A 16,708-nucleotide genomic window follows, 5' to 3' on the forward strand; every position below is an offset into this window, starting at 1 on the left:
CAGTCCTGATTTCACACCATTTTATCTCCAGTTGTTATCTCAACCCTGAGTATATGGTGGGACTCAATAACATGAATCTACCTTCCAATATCTCTACAAAACTTACTACTACAAACTTTAGAGGTGATGCAGAATTTGGAGCTTTAACTTTATACATTACGAAATTGTTAACTCCAGGACCATTTTCTATGAACGTTACCTTCACATCAAAGGAAGGCTTAAAGAGTTTGTCTTTGGACAGAAATTTTGATGGTGTATCCAGATGCAAGGAGGGTTCCTTCTGAAGCGGCTGTCCTACTGGTGGGGACACAGACACTTGCTTGGTGTGTTGGGAGATCACGGCATGGAAAGCTTTACTCTGAAAGCTGTTCATATCTAAAGGTGTAACGGCTGTTTTCCTGTGAGTGTCCAGGTGTGTGACAGGATGCTCTGCAGTATCTGGGCTTACGTTCACCCTGTTTGTTATTTCAGTTTCCAAACCTTGTTCTAGAGATTTAAAATGAAAAGAAACAAATGTGAGCCACTAATGTCATCACCTGTCTCTAAAGAGACACACCTGAAGTGATCTTTTATACCTTGTTAGTTTTCACATGAATTCTCAAGTATACTTTAAAACACAGTTATATATACCCACCTTTTAAACGTTTATTTTTAGAGAAAAATAAAGTGTGAGGGGGGGAAGGGGCAGAGAGACAGGGAGAGAGGGAGGGGCAGAGAGTGCTGAGCCCGACATGGGGCTTGAATGCGCAAACTGTGCGATCATGGCCTGAGCTGAAGCTGGACGCTTAACAGACTGAACCATCCAAGTGCCCCCATATGCCCACTTTTCAAAAATAAAACAAAACAAAACAAAACAAAATGATGTATTAAAATCTATGTTGAATTAGACAAAGCACATCAGCTGAAACAATTAATGAAATTTTCTATTTCATCTTGTTTAACTTGAAATATTCTCAATAAAGCTCACGATTTGCCAAAAATTATCTAAGTGTCATCTTAAGTCAATGGCAGAGTTAAAAAAAAAAAAAAATCCCAATTATGTGTACTCTGAGTTAACAAATACAGTGGAGTTTTTGGAAAGTCCTTAGTGAAATCTTAATATGTCCTAAACATCACTTTGCCTCAGTTGTAAAATTTCCAGTCTGTCTGGGTAAGTAATGGCTCTGAGAGCTAATCCCAAGATACTGATTTGACCCTGAAGTTTGCACAGAGATGCCATCACCTTAGAAGAGAAGCTACCGTGTCTTTCCATCCGCTTATCTTTTTTCAATATTTAACAAAAACAATTAGATGGCTAGGCCATGCCAGCCCAGTGCTAGCCAAGGAAAAATATATAATGCACAAGACATGCATATTTTTTGCCCTTTCAGAGCTTATAATGAGTGGGAAGACACAAAAGCAAACTAGAATTAGGATATTGGGATCAGAAGTATAAAAGGCATAATGAAGGGAGTTTTGGCCAAAGGCTGTACTTGGTGGATTAAGGAAGGTTTCCCAGGGAAAGTGACATTCCAGCTGAGAACTGAAAGATAAGGATGAAGAGGTAAGCACGAAGTAGGCTAGAGAAAAGATGTAAAAGTCCGAAGAGGAGAGGAAGGGAGAGCACATGAATTATAGTCAGTGTGAGCCACAGAAGGAACAGTAAATGGGATCCAAGCCCACATCTTAAGGCTTCAAACGTTGAGACCCTAGATTGCTAGAAGGTTGTTTTATATCTTCCAGCTTTCAGACAGTACCTACAGTGGAGAGGAGATACAAATTAAACATCTGTGCTATGAACATGTTTATTTTGCCACCCGATAAGGAATGTTCAGTATCACATGCACTACATGCGATGTGAAAAGCAAAACTCAATGAACTTTCCTAAAAACAAGCTTTGGCACATTCATATTCCAGGAACCATCCAATTGTAAAAATACATACAAAAGAACAAAATAAAAGTACTAACCTTCTTTAGTTGACTTTTCAATCAGAAAATGGCTTTCATTTGCTCTCTTTCCCGTTCTAGCAGTCTCCAATAGCCATGATATGTTGACTGCCGGTAAATTCCACTTCTTGGCAGCTTCGTATTTAGAACCACTTGGTTCCTTCAATACAAGATGTGTACTGGCAAACATGCCTTTCTTTGCATTGGATTTGCGAACAAAGTATTCTTGAACGCTGAAAAGTATATTTAAATAAAAGCAAATGGTCATATATACAACTAGTGTGCAAACTAAGAAGAAAGTTTCTAATACAACTGTTGTTAGCGTTCTAAGATCATACTTGCTGATAAAAATTTGATACACTTAAGAATCCTCTTACAAATGCTTACTCCAAGGTAAAAATGCATTGCTACAATAAAACTTTTTATAACAACATTAGCAAATTAGACTTTCAAGAACTAACCAGGAAAATTACCTCCTTAGTCTCACCTACCCACCTTGGCCTTTCTTCCCAAAAGGAGGCATGGAACTAGGGAGCATAGAAAGGTTATGAATAACAGTTGGATGCTTAACTGACTGCTCATCTTTCTAGCTCACTATGTCTTCCCAAAGCATCTTCACACATAATCTCATTTGATACCCTTTTAAAAAAAATGTTTATTTATTTTGGGGCAGGATAGGGCACAGAGAGAGAGAGGTAAAGAGAGAATCCCAAGCAGGCTCCATGCCCAGCACAGAGACCAATGTGGGGCTCCATCTCACAACTTTCCTGCTTCTAACCTTTTCTAATGAAATTAAGAATGTTTGCTTATTGCCCTCCCTAAAAACTTTGGATGGTACTTTTACTGGGATGTTAAATTTATATATCAATGTAGGGGAAATAGAAACTTTATAATCTTCTTTCCAAGAACATGTGTATCTTTTCTATTGTTCCCTTAATAGAGTTTTATAAGCTTCTATAAGTCTTCCAAGTTTCATGTTAAATCTGTTGGTATTTTATCTCTCATTGTAACCTTAGCTTTCATTAGCTTTTCTAACTGGTTGTATGAATGTCAATGGTTTCTGTATATTAGTTTCCTACATAGCCATTTTACTGCATTTTTCTCTGAGCATTGCTTTGGTCTACCCCATGGAGTCTGATCTCATTCTTTTGCTATTGTTACTTTCTAGATTTTCTACAACTTCAGGGTTTTGTTTTTAGTATTTATGCATTTTTGAGAGAGAGAGAGAGAGAGAGAGCGAGCGAGCGAGCACAAGTGGAGGAAGGGCAGAGAAAGGAAGACAAAGAATCCAAAGCAGGCTCCAGGTTCATAGCTCTCAGCACAGAGCCTGACGTGGGGCTCGACCCCATGCACCGTGAGATCATGATCTGAGCCGAAGTTGGATGCTTAACTGACTGAGCCTCCTACGCACCCCATGCAACTTCAGGGTTTTTTTTAAACGTTTTTTATTGTTTAGTATAATTCAAATACAGGACACAACAAAAAAGGAAATATATAATTTAGAGCATTATTATAAGGTGAAAACCCTTGTATCTACTACCTACATCAGATGACAGAATCTTGCCAGCCACTCCAGAACCTTTCCAACATGTCCCTTACTCAATTACAACCCCACCATCCCTCCCTTCTTAATAACAGTAGCCACTATTTGGGTATTTATGGTAATCACTCCTTACCTTCTAGGTTTATCACAGAGTGCATCCTTAAACACTAAATCTATATAAGTAAAGTTTATTTTTGAGAAAGAGAGAGGGAGAGAGAGCGAGCGAGTGCGCAAGCAGACGAGGGGCAGAGAGAGAGAGAGAATGAGAATCCCAAGCAGGCTCCACACTGTCAGCACTGAGCCCAACATGGGGCTTGACCTCATGAACTGTGAGATCATGACCTGAACTGAAATCAAAGAGTCTTAATGCTAAATTGACTGAGCCATGCAGGCACCCTACATGTTTGCTTGTTTTGGTCTTTTAGCTTATAGGATTCGTCCTTTTCCCTATCCTCTTAATGTATATTTGTGAAGACACTGTATTATTTATAACATAAGGTTATCTCCAAGTCTGATTTTGCTGACTGCATTCTATGCTCTAGTTTAACATACTACTCTCCTACTTCCTATGAATCAGTAGTTGAATCTAAAGGCTTCATCAGACTGACGGCACATCACTGTGGTAAGGCCACTTCAAGGTGGCACTATGCTCTACATTAAGAGACATATAATGTCTGTTTTCCTCTTTATTATGTGATTACTGATTTTCAAGGCTCGATGCTATCATATATATCATATATGATATTATGAGTTATAACCCTATCCTTCATTTATTTGTTGGAATACCTCTGAAAGGGAAACTCTGTCTTATCCGTTATTATGGTACTCTGATACCGATTACATAGGAAAGACTGGATAAATACTTGATCCTTTCTCTTTATCTAACACTTTCAAAATAATGAGCTGGTCCTGCTTCAGGTGAGCCCAAGCCCCACATCGAGTGAGCCTCATTTCTCTCTCTCTCACAAAAGAAAAAGAAAAAGAAAAAGAAAAAGAAAAAGAAAAAGAAAAGAAAAGAAAAGAAAAGAAAAGAAAAGAAAAGAAAAGAAAAGAAAAGAAAAGAAAAAGAAAGAAAGAAAGAAAGAAAGAAAGAAAGAAAGAAAGAAAGAAAGAAAGAAAGAAAGAAAGAAAGAAAGAAAGAAAAAAGAGCTGGTTTCCTAGCATCTTTCAACATGACCAATTAGCTTTCTTTGGTGTCATTATAAAGTCTTCATTTAATATAATTTAAGTGTTTGCATCCACTGCCATTATGATCTCTGGTGACACATAAATTTTCCTGTCTTTGGCCAGTGGAGGTCCTTTGCACACAACTTCCTTAGTAGTCCTTGCTATCTGGTCTGACAATATTCCAGACTTACTGGCACCTTTTGTGAACTTAATCATTTCTTTACATTTCAATTTCTTTTAGTGGGAAATGGTATTTTTAACATCACAATCTAGGCACTGGAATTGCTTATTACCATTCGGTTGATAATGATTTCTAGGTATATAAATGGTTTTGAATTCCTCTTGGAACCAAGAGTTATGAAAAACAGTTCTAAAATGTCCAGTTAATAAGATCTTTTCATTTTCTATTTCTACTACTCATTTCTAATCTTTTTGCACTGTGATTAGAGAATATGGTCTGTGCTCTTTCTAGTTTAGGAAATTTACTGAGGTTTTCTTTGTGGCCAATTTCACAGGCAATGTTTATAAGTGTTCCACAGGCACTGGAAAAGGTATATTCACTTTTTCAGGATAGGGGACTATGCTACTGAAATCTAGATCTTTCCCTGTTTTCTATTTGACCTGTCATGAAGTAAAAGATGAGAGTTAAAGTCTCCTACAAGTCATGTATTCCTGTTGATTCCACCTCCTATCTCCTAAGTTTTGTCTTATGCATGACAGTCATGTTCTTTGTGGTGTGTGTGTGTGTGTGTGTAAATAAAACCTTCAGTGTAAATAGCTCTTTACTTACGGTGCTATTCTTTTTCTTATTTAACACCTTTTTAATTGAACCCAAACTTGTCTGGCATTAGAACTGCAACTCCTTCTTTCTTTTTGTTTGCATTTCTTTGACATACCTTTGCCCATCTTTTTTTTTTTTTCTGAGATGTTCTCAAATCAATTTGTTTTAGGTATGTCTCCTGTTTAAAATCATTTTAAGTGTTGCTTCAAGATCTAACCTAAAAGAATTTTTTAAAAAAATTTCTTTTTATTTTTGAGAGACAAAAGAACTTTTAATATAAAAGTTTAGTCCATTTACATTTACCATGTATATAACAGTTTGGTACTTCCTTTTAAAACAGCCACCACTTAAAGTTCACTTAGGGGTTGGGCTCATATGGATTTTGGAAGTAACTTTTAAGGTTTTTTTTTCCCTTCCCAAGAATTACTGAAAAAGAATCAATCATCCATATGGTACATGGAAGGGAATAACGCTTAGATGTGTAATATTCAATAATGGCCCTTGTATCAGCTTTAGATTTTCCCTTTCCTGGTAGGTAAGCATTAATGCCCGTGATCTTAACATCTGCCAGGAATCCATCTAGTAACCCTGAACCATCACGCAGGTACACTACATAATTCCTATAAATATTATAAAGACACTCAGCCTAATTCCAATTTGAATATTCACCAATTAAGTCAAAAGCATAAAAAGTACACCATGATAGTAGGTGTGTGAAAAATACCTCATACCTTGCTCCAAGGCGTTTTGCTAAGAATATCAACGAATCTTTTTCGGCTCCTGCACACTGGCTGAATGAAATAACACAATCCTCTAAAGGAGTCATTCCTGCCATTACTGAGACTGGCACGAAGAGAGGATTTGACTTCGGATCAACTAAAGTCTGATAGTCTATGCAAGTTACCTTTTAAAAACAAGAGAAACAATAACAGCAACCTGAAATGAGCAACCAGTGGTTAATACTGGGTTAGTTACAACAGTAATTTTAGTTTAGATGAAAAGCAATTTTACTTTAATATAACCTTGTGTATGCTCATTCTCAATATATTCCAAATTATAATTTAAAAAAATCAAATTGTATAGGATATTAAGATCAGTCAGGTTTATCACCAAAATTAGGAAATATTGCTTTAAATTTAATGTCTTCCAAAGTATTAGTTTATAAATTCTTTTAATTCTTGTAAACTTAAAAAAAAAATGGTGAAGTTACCAGTGTTCAGCCAGTAACAAGCAACAATACAAAAGTGCCTGTCATGCTTTGGTTGTGAGAAAACAGGGAAGACTGAACCAGTACAAGATGACCTGGAATAACTTTCTTAGAAGGAAAGCTGCTCTTGTGGCCCCAAGGAAACAATAAGCTCTACTCTACCAGGACCAAGAAGCTTGCACATTTTCAGATCTTAGAATTTCTTTTGCTAAAAGCAAAATCTAAACTGCTCAAACATAAATACCAATATACCTAAACTGCACTGCACTGCCTAGGAAATACACATGAACACTTCCGGCATCTGACATCCTTCCACACTACATTTCCACTACTCCAGGGTTTTCTTACCAGCCACGTATTTGTAACGACTTCTCCTACAGTTGCTTCTACTTCACACCCCAGCAGAGGAACCACAGCATAATCAGCAACAATTCTGCTCTGAAGGGAGACAATTTTTCCAGCATTTTCTCTTATGACGTTTGCAATATTAGATTCATTTTCACTACTAAAACCCACAACAAGGAAACTCTTTTGGCTAAATAAACCTTCTTCAGTAATTGTAGAAGCGTCAGGATGGCAATGAGTGACAGAAGACTGGTTTTCTTCTTGCAGGGAAATATGAGTAGAGTCATTAAAGGGCTCAACTTCAGACTTGGCAGCTTCAACTGAAAGAGACAAAGAAATGTATTCTACCAGATATAAAGGTAACAGGGAGCCTGAGAATTGTGACCACACTTAAAAAAAAATTAAGGCTCGGTAAGTACACAATGAAGAAAAGATATGAACCCATCCTCTGGTTACCAAGAGTATTGTCACTATTTCCACCTTCGAAATGATAACAGCAATCATGTTACTGTTCTAAATGTTCTTACTATACTAGAAACTCCGAATTAGTTGAAAATTTTGAAGCTCCAGTAACTGGGTCTATCTCAGTTCCAAAACTTGTTTTAATAATTCACAACAGAATTGAGAAAATATCATTAAGGAAAAAACAGAAGTAAACTCCTAAAATTTCCATATTAAAATTGCAGCTACTTAGCTACTATATGGACTTAAGAGAACTGATTAAGAACCCAAGCAAATGGTCTCAACTATTTCATTTTAGAATCAAGTTTGCTTATAGATGGGTAGGAAAAAAAAAAAAAAAACAGGTGTATAAAAACATAAATGTCAGAAACTAAAATATATAATACCTAATATACAATAAACATTGTCAAATCAAGGCTAAAAGTTTAAAAGGGCAAAACTCGGTAAGGTTTTTAGAAACCCTAGTGGTGCTATGTACAGGGATTGGCAAACTACAGGTTAGGGGTCAAACTGGGCTCACAGCCTGTGAGTTAAAAATGGTTTTTAGGGGCGCCTGGGTGGCGCAGTCGGTTGAGCGTCCGACTTCAGCCAGGTCACGATCTCGCGGTCCGTGAGTTCGAGCCCCGTGTCAGGCTCTGGGCTGATGGCTCAGAGCCTGGAGCCTGTTTCCGATTCTGTGTCTCCCTCTCTCTCTGCCCCTCTCCCGTTCATGCTCTGTCTCTCTCTGTCGCAAAAATAAATAAACGTTGAAAAAAAAAAAAATGGTTTTTAGGGGCACCTGGGTGGCTCAGGCGGTTAAGCATCTGACTTCGGCTCAGGTAATGATCTCATGGTTCGCAGGTTCAAGCCCCATGTCAGGCTCTGTGCCGACAGCTCAGAGCCTGGAAACTGCTTCAAATTCTGTGTCTCCCTCTCTCTCTGCCCTTTCCCTGCTCATGCTCTGTCTCTCTCTCTCAAAAATAAACATTAAAAAAAAAAAATGGTTTTTGCATTTTTAAATGGTTGTAAAAACATAATCAAAACAAAATAAAATACATACAGAGACAGAATGTGACTGACAAAGACTATAGTATTTACCATCCTGTCCTTTACAAGACGAGTTTGCCACTGCTTTATGGGATCTCAACAAGCCTGGAAGCTATTCACGGATTCTTCATTTATTCATGTACATGTAAAGCACATACATGTAATTAGTGCTCATGACACTATGAGGTTGATAATACTAGTATATCTATAGCCTTTCTTCAAGAGGAATCTCAGGATTAAAGAAGTTAAGTAATGTGCCTAAAGTCATACAGTTAACTGCAGAAATGATATATAAATCAAAGGCTGTCTGACTTCAGAACCCATAACACTGTTACAGTGCCACCTTCTCATTTCTATCCTCATCTCCAACAGATATTAACACTGTAATTTTTAAACTATTGCCATATAAAATAAAACTTAATAAATAAAAATTTCCTACTTCATACAAGTATTTAGATTACTCTTATTCATACTCTGAAGAAGCACAGTTTTATCTAGAACATTTACTGATCAATACATCAGGAGACTCTTTGAACTTCAGATTCATTATATAAAGAAAAAGGGTTAATAGTGTATTTATAATTTTAGAGATAGGTGAGGATGAATAAGCTTAGAAGGAAACAAAGGTGATATGATACACAAAGGCAATACGAAAATAGAAAATACCCTGGAAAGTAATGTTTAAAATAGCTATTCTTTTTACTCTTTTAATTTAAATTCAAGTTAGTTAATATATAGCATAGTATTCGTTTCAGGAATAGAATTTAGTGCTTCATCACTTACATATGACACCTAGTGCTCATCTGAACAAGTGTCCTCCTTAATGCCTGTCAACCATTTCGCCCATCCCTCCACACACCTCCCTCCATCAACTCTCAGTTTGTTTTATTTAGAGTCTCTTATGGTTTGCCTCCCTGTTTTAAAATAGCTATTCTTAATATAAAAGACTTTTTTGCATTTATAATTATTTTATAATCACATCTAGAAGGGAAAAGAAACAACTTTGTTTGATATCTATATCCTGCTGGTGAAATGGAAGATGGAAACCATGTGGAATTTTATTTTATTATTTTTAATTTATATCCAAGTTAGTTAGCATATAGTGCAACAATGATTTCAGGAGTACATTCCTTAAAACCCCTCAGCCATTTAGCCCATCCCCCCTCCCACAACCCCTCCAGTAACCCTCTGTTTGTTCTCCATATTTAAGAGTTTCTTATGTTTTGTCCCCCTCCCTGTGTTTATGTTATTTTGCTTTCCTTCCCTTGTGTTCATCTGTTCTGTGTCTTAAAGTCCTCACAGGAGTGAAGTCATATGATATTTGTCTTTCTCTGACTAATTTCGCTTAGCATAACACCCTCTAGTTCCATCCACGTAGTTGCACCATGTGGAATTTTAAACTAATACATAAAAACAAACTGGCAATACTAAGTTCTTATAAGCTGCAAGTAAAACCCTAAAGTTATGAAGAGACTCAGAATAAATTAGCATGTTCTACAGCGGTCCTTTCCATTTATTTGAACAGAATCCTTCTTTCCATCAGATCTCGTTTAGGAGCCCAATAAACACATCTTGATAAACCTAATACTAAGTAAGCACTCTCAAAAATAATTTTGCTTTAACTATAAAGAACTTGATTACATTCTAAGGAGCTTGGGGATTCTGTCAGGTTCACTATCATTAAACCCTTCCAAAGTAGGTAGACCACTAACTGCCAGAGAAAGGAAGATTTGAGAAACTAATCACTTGATTCCACCACGTACCCTTGGCTGAAGGATAATGCATAAAACTGCTGAGTCAGTCTGCGGCTTTTTTATGCCAAAACATCCTAGAAAATTGAGGATCTCCTGACATAATGTACTACTAAAGCATAAGCAAATAGTCTGACAAAAAACAATTTTTCAATATACCATTAACAGAAATAGTGTGGGGGGGAAAAAACTGGACTGGTAACGAGGAAAGAAATTAAATGAGTAATTAAAAAACTCCCAACAAACAAAAGCCCAAGATGAGATAGCTTCACAGGTGAGTTCTACTAAATATTTAAAGAAAAGAGAATACCTATTCTTTTTAAACTATGCCAAAAAATAGAAAAGGAAGGACAACTTCGGAATTCATTCTATGAGCCAGCATTATCCTGATACCAAAACCAGATAAAGACACCACTAAAAAAAAAAAAAAAAAAAAAAAAACCATAAGCCAAATAACCCTGATAAGTATGGACGCAAAATCTTCAATAAAATATCAGCAAACCAAATTCAACAATACGTTCAAAAAATCTTTCACCATAATCAAGTGGGATTTATTCCTGGCATGCAAGGATGGTTCAATATTCGCAAATCAATCAACATATCACATCAACAAGAGAAAGGATGAAAACCATACAATCATTTCAATAGACACAGAAACATTCGACAAAGTACAACCACCACTGATGGAAAAAACTCTCAACAAAGTACATCTAGAGGGAACATACCTCAACATAATAAAGGCCATATATGAACAACACTCAGCTAACGTCATCCTTAATGGGGAAAAACTAAGAACTTTCCCCCAAAGGTCAGGAACAAGACAAGGGTGTCAACTCTCATCACTTTCATTCAACACAGTACTGGAAGTCCTAGTCACAGCAATCAGATGATAAAAAGGAATAAAAGGCATCCAAATCAGTAAAGAAGTAGTAAAACTTTTACTGTCTGCCAATGACATGATACTATATATAGAAAACCTGAAAGAATCCACCAAAAAAATACTAGAACTGAGAAACAGATTCAGTAAAGTTGCAGGACACAAAATCAGCATACAGAAATCTGTTGCATTTCTATACACCAGTAACAAAGCAGCACAAAGAGAAATTAAGAAAACAGTACTATTTAATAAGATATCTAGGAATAAGTAATAATAATAGAGGAATAAATCTAACCAAAAAGGTGCAAGACCTGTACTCCAAAACCTATAAAACACTCATTAAAGAAACTGAAGACAACACAAAGAAATGGAAAGACATTCCACCCTGATGGACTAGAAGAACAAACATTGTTAAAATGTCTATACTACCCAAAGCAGTCTACACATTTAATGCAATTCCCATCAAAATACCAACAGCATTTTTCACACAACTAGAACAAACAACTCTAAAATGTATATGGAACCACAAAAGACCCCAAAAAGCCAACACAATCCTGAAAAAGAAAAGCAAAAGCTGGAGGTATCACAATTCTAGTCTTCAAGTTATATTACAAAGCTATAGTCATCAAGACAGTATGGCACTGGCACAAAAACAGACACACAGGTCAGTGGATCAGAATAGAAAATCCAGAAATAAACCCACGATTACGTGGTTAATTAATCTTTGACAAAGCAGGAAGTAATATCCAATGGGAAAAAGACAGTCTCTTCAACAAATGGTGTGGGAAAACTTGACAGCAATGTGCAAAAGAATGAAATTGGACCACTTTCTTACATCATACACAAAAATGGATTAAAGACCTAAATGTGAGACCTGAAATGATAAAATTCCTAGAAAAGAACACAGACGGTAACCTCTTTGACACTGGCCATAGCAACTTCTTTCTAGATAGGTCTCCTGAGGCAAGAGAAACAAAAGCAAAAATAAACTATTGGAATATTACATCAAAATAAAAGCTTCTGCAGAGAAGAAAACAATCAACAAAACTAAAAGGCAGCCTACAAAATGGGAGGATATTTGCAAATACCTTTCCAGTAAAGGGTTAGTATCCAAAATATATAAAGAACTTCTACAACTCAACACCCAAAAAGCAAGAAATCCAATTAAAAAATGGGCAGACGATATGAACAGTCATTTCTTTAAAGAAAGCATCCAGATGGCCAAAAGACACATGAAGAGATGCTCACTATCACTCATCATCAGGGAAATGCAAATCAAAACTGCAATGTGCTATCACCTCACACGTCAGAAAGGCTAAAATCAAAAACACTAGAAACAAATGTCAGTGAGGATGTGGAGAAAAGGGAACCCTCATGCACCGTTGGTGGGAATGCAAACTGGTGGAGCCATTGTAGACAACAGTAGGGAGTTTCCTCAAAAAGTTAAAAATAGAACTACCCTATGATCAGCAATCACACTACTAGGTATTTGCCCAAAGGATATAAGAGCACTAATTCAAAGGGATACCAGAGCCCCTATGTTGATAGCAGCATTATTTACAACAGACAAGATATGGAAGCAGCCCAAGTGTCCAGTGAATGATGAATGGATAAAGAAGATGTAGCGTGTTCATGTGTGTGCATGTGCGTGCACACACACACACACGCACACAATGGAGTATTATCCAGCTATCAAAAAGAAGGAAATCTTGCCATTTGCAATGACATGGATGAAGTTACAGAATATAATGCTAAGCAAAATAAGTCACTGAGAGAAAGGCAAATACCATATAATTTCACTCGTATGTGGAATTTAAGAAAGAAAACAAACAGACAAAAAGAAAAAAAAATAAGAGACAGGGGTGCCTGGGTGGCTCAGTCGGTTACGGCTCCAACTCTTGATTTGGTTCAGGTCATGATCTGTGAGTTTGAGCCCTGGGTCAGGCTCTGCTTGGGATTCTCTCCCTCTTCCTCTCTCTGCCCCTCCCCTCCCTGCTCGTGCTCTCTCTCAAAATAAATAAACTTAAAAAAAAATAAGACAAATCAAGAAACAGATTCTTAATTATAGAGAACTGGTGTTTACAAGAGGGGTGGTGAATCAGCAGGATGGGTTAAACAGGTAACTGGGATTAAGGAGTGCACAGGTGATATACGGACTTGTCCAATCACTATACTGCATACATGAAACTAGTATAACACAGTATGTTAACTCACTGGAATTAAAGCTAAAAAAGAAAAAGATATAATGCTGCAAATTCCCTTCTAGAAATATGATAGGCTAGACATGCAAAACCCTCTCATTAAAAGCACTTGAAAATATAGAATAAAATATTAAAGGCATCAGTACAAATGCAGAGCTGAATTTGCAAGAAAGCAAGAAATCAAGGACTGAAAATGAAGTAGTATCATGAATCCAGAGCACTGAGTGGTTACTAAAACTAATGGTTACCCTGAATCTATTTTTCCAGAAACTTAGATTCTCAGAATTCAGGAACATCACGTGGAGGGAAACAACTTAAGCCTTTAGTCTCACACAAACTAGAGGTGGGGCGGAGTACACAATGAGTAAACAAACCCAGAAACCCTAAAGGGAAATGTCTAGTTACAATGCAGACCAAAATCAATCAAACAACAACAAAAAATCTACCCTGCAAAGGCGATGACAAATACACTTGATTTTGGCTTTGGGTCAAGGGGGAAAAAACATCTCTCCTGAGAATTTGTTATCATAGGCTGGGTCCTCAAAGTAGGGGAAGAGTACAAATTCACACTAGCCTGGTGGTCCAAAAAACATCCAGCCAATAAACTGAGACGTGTCCTGAGCTGGAAAACCCTTAGACTTCTGGCAGATTTAAATATGAACCCTTTCTAGAGGAACAAACCCTCACCTTCAAGCTTCTTAGAATTTCCAGAGGCCTGGGGCGCCTGGGTGGCGCAGTCGGTTAAGCGTCCGACTTTAGCCAGGTCACGATCTCGTGGTCCGTGAGTTCGAGCCCCGCGTCAGGCTCTGGGCTGATGGCTCAGAGCCTGGAGCCTGTTTCCAATTCTGTGTCTCCCTCTCTCTCTGCCCCTCCCCCGTTCATGCTCTGTCTCTCTCTGTCCCAAAAATAAATAAACGTTGAAAAAAAAAAAAAAAAAAGAATTTCCAGAGGCCTAATGAGTTTATAATATCACAAAGACATGAAGAAACTAGGCAGCATTAACAATACAGAGAACTACTTCTCCCCTCCATTCATAATCCTGCAGTATGTTTAATGTGTTTCAAGAAATAATTAATAAGACATGAATACAGAATAAGATTATTAACAGAACTTCTAGGAACTGAAAAAAATAATTATTGAAATAAAAAATTTAATGGATGGGTTAAACACATTAGGCAATAGCTAAACAGAGAAACAGTGATGTGAAAGGAAATCCTGAATAAATTACACATAAGAAATCACAGAAAGACAAAAAGATGAAATCAGAAGGGCAGGTTAAGTGATCCATACACAGAGTAATGGCAGTTAGAAAATATAGAGTGGTGAAGAAGCAATATTCAAAGTGATAATAGATGAAAAATGTTTTACAATGAAGTAAAAAGAAACAAAAACCCCCCACTAATCCTTAATTTAGAAAGCACAATGAATTGCAAGTAGGACAAGTACATGGTAAAACTCTAGGATGCAAGAAATAAAAGGAGATATTTAAAAAGGCCAGAAAAAAAGAAAAAGACTTCCTACAAAAGAATAACAATTAGACTGAATGACTTCTTGTCCACAGAAAGAGGACAATGAAATAACATCTCCCAAGAGCTCATCTCCCATGAGCTCTGTCTAGGACTGTATTCAGAGCAGAACTATTTTTTAAGGCAAAGGCAAAATAAAGACATTAACAGAAACTGAAGGAATTTCTAAAGGATATATTTTATAGGAGGAAAGAAAATGATTCCAGAGGAGAGGTCTCAGATGCCAACAAGGAATGGGAAGCAAAGAAATCGCTAAATATGTTGATAAATCAAAACAAATATGGGCCACATGAAACAATAAGTATCTAATTGTGAGATTAAAAAAGACAATGAAAATACTAGCCCAAATCACATAAATTGAGTGTACTAGTGAGTGTGTAGAGGGGTGTGATTAGCAAGATGTTGAAGATAGTGTTATAAAGTTTTTGTACTTAAGATGAAGATCAGGGGTGCCTGGGTGGCTCAGTCGGTTAAGCGTCCAACTTCAGCTCAGGTCATGATCACACGGTTCGTGAGTCGGAGCCCCGCGTTGGGCTGTGTGCTGACAGCTTGGAGCTTGGAGCCTGGAGCCTAATTCTGACTCTGTGTCTCCCTCTCTCCGCCCCTCCCCTGCTCATGCTCTGTCTCTCTCTCTCTCTCTCTCTCTCTCCCAAAAATAAATAAAAACATTAAAAAAAAAAAAAAAGATGAAGATCAAAATACTGATTAACTTTAGATTTCAAGTTATGATGCACCTTTAAGTTACAAGGGTAATCACTGAAAATAAAAACAGACCTAACTCCTACATTAGAAGAAGGAAGACAGAGAGTTGGGAGACTGAGGTAAGAGGGGGCAAACTCAAGCTACCCAAAAGAAGGCAAAAATTTTAAACAAAGAAGCATAGAAAAATGAAACAAACAAAAAACACAAAATAAGATGGCATAAAATAATAAAAATAGATCACAAGTAACAATAAAAGAAAACTGACCAAATTTGCAGTTAAGAAAACAAGTCAGTCACACTAAATGAATACTCACACGAGGCACAGATAGTTGTATTAATATCAAACAGATTTTAAGGATAAAAATTAGGAAAATGAGGACCATCATGTAATAAAATATCAAGATATATTAAAAAATTATATCTGACAGAACTACATGGAGAAACTGTCAAAGCCACCATTATGGTGGTGGAGTTTAACATCTCTATTTCATTAATTCAGATACAGCAGACAAAACATGGTATCATATGCATGTATAGAAACCTCCACGCAATCACAGAGGCATAGTTAAGAACAATCTCAGCCGTACTGTTTGCACCGGCAAAAAAAAGACACAATATAAATGTCTATAGGTGGGAAAATGGATACAATGTGGTGTATTCACAACCAGTTACTTGGATTAGATAAATATCTCTCATGGTTGGAGAATAGCAAAAAAGTACTTACCATATGTCATTTATATAAGTTAAAATACACACAAATTAAAGAGTATATACATTGCAAACATATACACATGTAAACTATAAGGAAAATGGGGAGACTTACAGCAGGCTTTTGGTATAGTGGAATATTCTATTTTTTTATACCTAGGTAGTAGCATATGGTTATGCATCACATTATTCTTCATATCTTTCTCAATGTACTAAATATTTCACAGTAACTTAAAAAAATTTTTTTTTGCATTTATTTATTTTTGAGAGACAAAGAGTACAGTGGGGGAGGGGCAGAGAGAGAGGGAGACACAGAATCTGAAGCAGGCTCCAGGCTCTGAGCTGTCAGCACAGAGCCCGACATGGGGCTCAAACTCACAAACTGTGAGATCATGACCTGAGCTGAAGTTGGACACTCAACCGACTGAGCCACCCAGGCGCCCCTCACAGTAACTTTTTCTTAAAAAAGAAGAAATGCTGCTCAC

The 16,708-nt window shown here is 36.9% G+C and overlaps 1 protein-coding gene across 4 annotated transcripts in view; it reads right to left on the reverse strand.

Annotated features, from left to right (window-relative positions):
- Positions 1 to 16,708, reverse strand: part of TOPBP1 (DNA topoisomerase II binding protein 1) — a 62,145-nt gene that overhangs the window by 33,945 nt on the left and 11,492 nt on the right. For all 4 annotated transcript variants that reach the window (XM_086674317.1, XM_086674318.1, XM_086674320.1 and 1 more), the window contains 4 exons: positions 6,974 to 7,290; positions 6,150 to 6,322; positions 1,949 to 2,160; positions 200 to 486 (listed from right to left, as the gene is read on the reverse strand). In XM_086674317.1, the coding sequence (XP_086530443.1) occupies positions 200 to 486; positions 1,949 to 2,160; positions 6,150 to 6,322; positions 6,974 to 7,290 (989 nt within the window). The remainder of the gene's footprint in view (positions 1 to 199; positions 487 to 1,948; positions 2,161 to 6,149; positions 6,323 to 6,973; positions 7,291 to 16,708) is intronic.

The sequence above is a fragment of the Puma concolor genome, chromosome C2 (genome assembly GCF_028749965.1).
Source record: "Puma concolor isolate L17-30 chromosome C2, mPumCon1.1.hap2, whole genome shotgun sequence".
Taxonomy (NCBI): Eukaryota; Metazoa; Chordata; class Mammalia; order Carnivora; family Felidae; genus Puma; species Puma concolor.